Raw genomic sequence first — 1527 nt, 5'->3', positions numbered from 1 at the left:
AAAATCCTCATCCGCAAGAGTGACAACACAGCCTGGACAAACTATAGAACTCGAAACAAGCCCTCTAGCAGAACTAACAATGATAGCCTCCCCAATCCTTTCAACAAAAAGACCCAAACGACCAACAAAAGCCTCTGAGATGAAAGAGAAACTAGCTCCAGAATCAAAAAGAGCATGAGCATCATAAGAATCAACTGAGATGATACCTGTTACCACGTCACCACGATCTCTAGCATTAGTGGCAGGCATAACATATGCCCCTGGAACGCCAGACGAAGAAGAGGCACCCGAAGTAGGACCCGTCGGAGTGGGAGCCCATGGAACCATGGGTGCTGAAGGAGTAGCATGGGGCATCCAGTAAGCCCTAGTCTGAAGTGTAGGGGCAGCCGATGGAGTCACCGGTGGCGCTAGCAAGTACTGAGGTGTAGGGGCAGGTAGGTACTGCTGCGGTGGCGGTGCAAGTAGGTGCTGCTGCGGTGGCGGTGCAGGTAGGTGAGGAGTAGAAGATGCAGCCGCCATCATATGGAATGCACCATTGGGAGCTGAAGAAGACACTAGCTCCCAACGAAGCTTGGCATCAGGATTCTTCCTACAAACCACGTCCTTGTGATCTTGACCACAAATAGAGCACTTGCCGGACCATCGGCACTCTCGAAGACGATGCGCATCTCCACATTTGAAGCACACCATCCCCATGCCAGGTTTGGGAATGGCACGATACTGAGGAGTACTCCCTCTTGGAGTACGAGACTGAGCCGAACCACCACGGTACGGCTGGTGACGCTGAAACTTGCCCTTCCTATGAACATGACCACCAGAATGGACCTTCTTGTCACCCTGACCACGAGACTGGTCACCACTCAAAGACTTATTTAGATCAGCTGTGACCTGAAGCTGCATCTCAACTCCCAAGGCTTTCTCTACCATGGAGCGAAAGTCTGTGACTTCAAAGGCACCCAACACATGGCGAATTGAAGGCTTAAGGCCTTGACGAAATTGCCTTGCTTTCTCTGCATCATCATGGGCCACATGTGGAACAAAGCGAACAATCTGGTTGAACCCCACCTCATACTCAGCCACTGTCTTCCTTTCCTGCACATAGTTATTTAGCTCAATTTTCATCTTGTCCAGGAAGGTCACTGGGTAAAACCTCCTCTCAAACTGCCTAACAAACTCAGGCCAAGTTAAAGAACCATGCGCAGCCGTGCGAGCTGACTGCACACCCTTCCACCAAATCTGTGCCTCACCCTTTAGTAATTGTGCCCCATAACGAACACGATCATGAGCTGACACCTCAAAAGCTTCCATCTTATCCTCCACATATGACAACCAATCAGCAGCCTGAATAGGAGTACCACTGCCATCAAAACTATCCAGCTTCATGCCAACCCACTCTCTCAGCGAGACACCACTCTCAGGGCCAACTGGGGCAGCAACTTCCTGAGTAGAGGTAGTAGGATTAGGTTGTGCTGCACCCGCACGAGCAGCCTGCCTCAAAGTCCTCATCTCATTTTGCATCTCACGCAT

General features: G+C 50.8%; 1 protein-coding gene across 1 annotated transcript; it reads right to left on the bottom strand.

The window, feature by feature from the left end:
• Positions 1-901: 901 nt before the first annotated feature.
• LOC111258475 lies at positions 902-1527 on the bottom strand. Its single transcript, XM_022829767.1, has 2 exons — positions 1001-1527; positions 902-944 (listed from the first exon to the last, which is right to left on the bottom strand). Exons 1-2 carry the CDS (start codon positions 1525-1527, stop codon positions 902-904), a joined length of 570 nt encoding a protein of 189 aa, XP_022685502.1.

Source organism: Setaria italica, chromosome IX (genome assembly GCF_000263155.2).
Source record: "Setaria italica strain Yugu1 chromosome IX, Setaria_italica_v2.0, whole genome shotgun sequence".
Lineage (NCBI taxonomy): Eukaryota > Viridiplantae > Streptophyta > Magnoliopsida > Poales > Poaceae > Setaria > Setaria italica.
The sequence above is the reverse complement of the archived record's forward strand: the minus strand, read 5'-3'. Positions and strand labels throughout refer to the sequence as shown.

What these genes read in the sequence shown, in the direction of transcription:
- LOC111258475 (XM_022829767.1), bottom strand. Translation starts at nt 1,527, where the DNA reads ATGCGTGAGATGCAAAATGAGATGAGGACTTTGAGGCAGGCTGCTCGT. An exon ending in GATGATGCAGAGAAAGCAAG is followed by an intron (nt 945 to 1,000) that starts GCAATTTCGTCA and finishes GTGCCTTTGAAG; the next exon opens with TCACAGACTTTCGCTCCATG.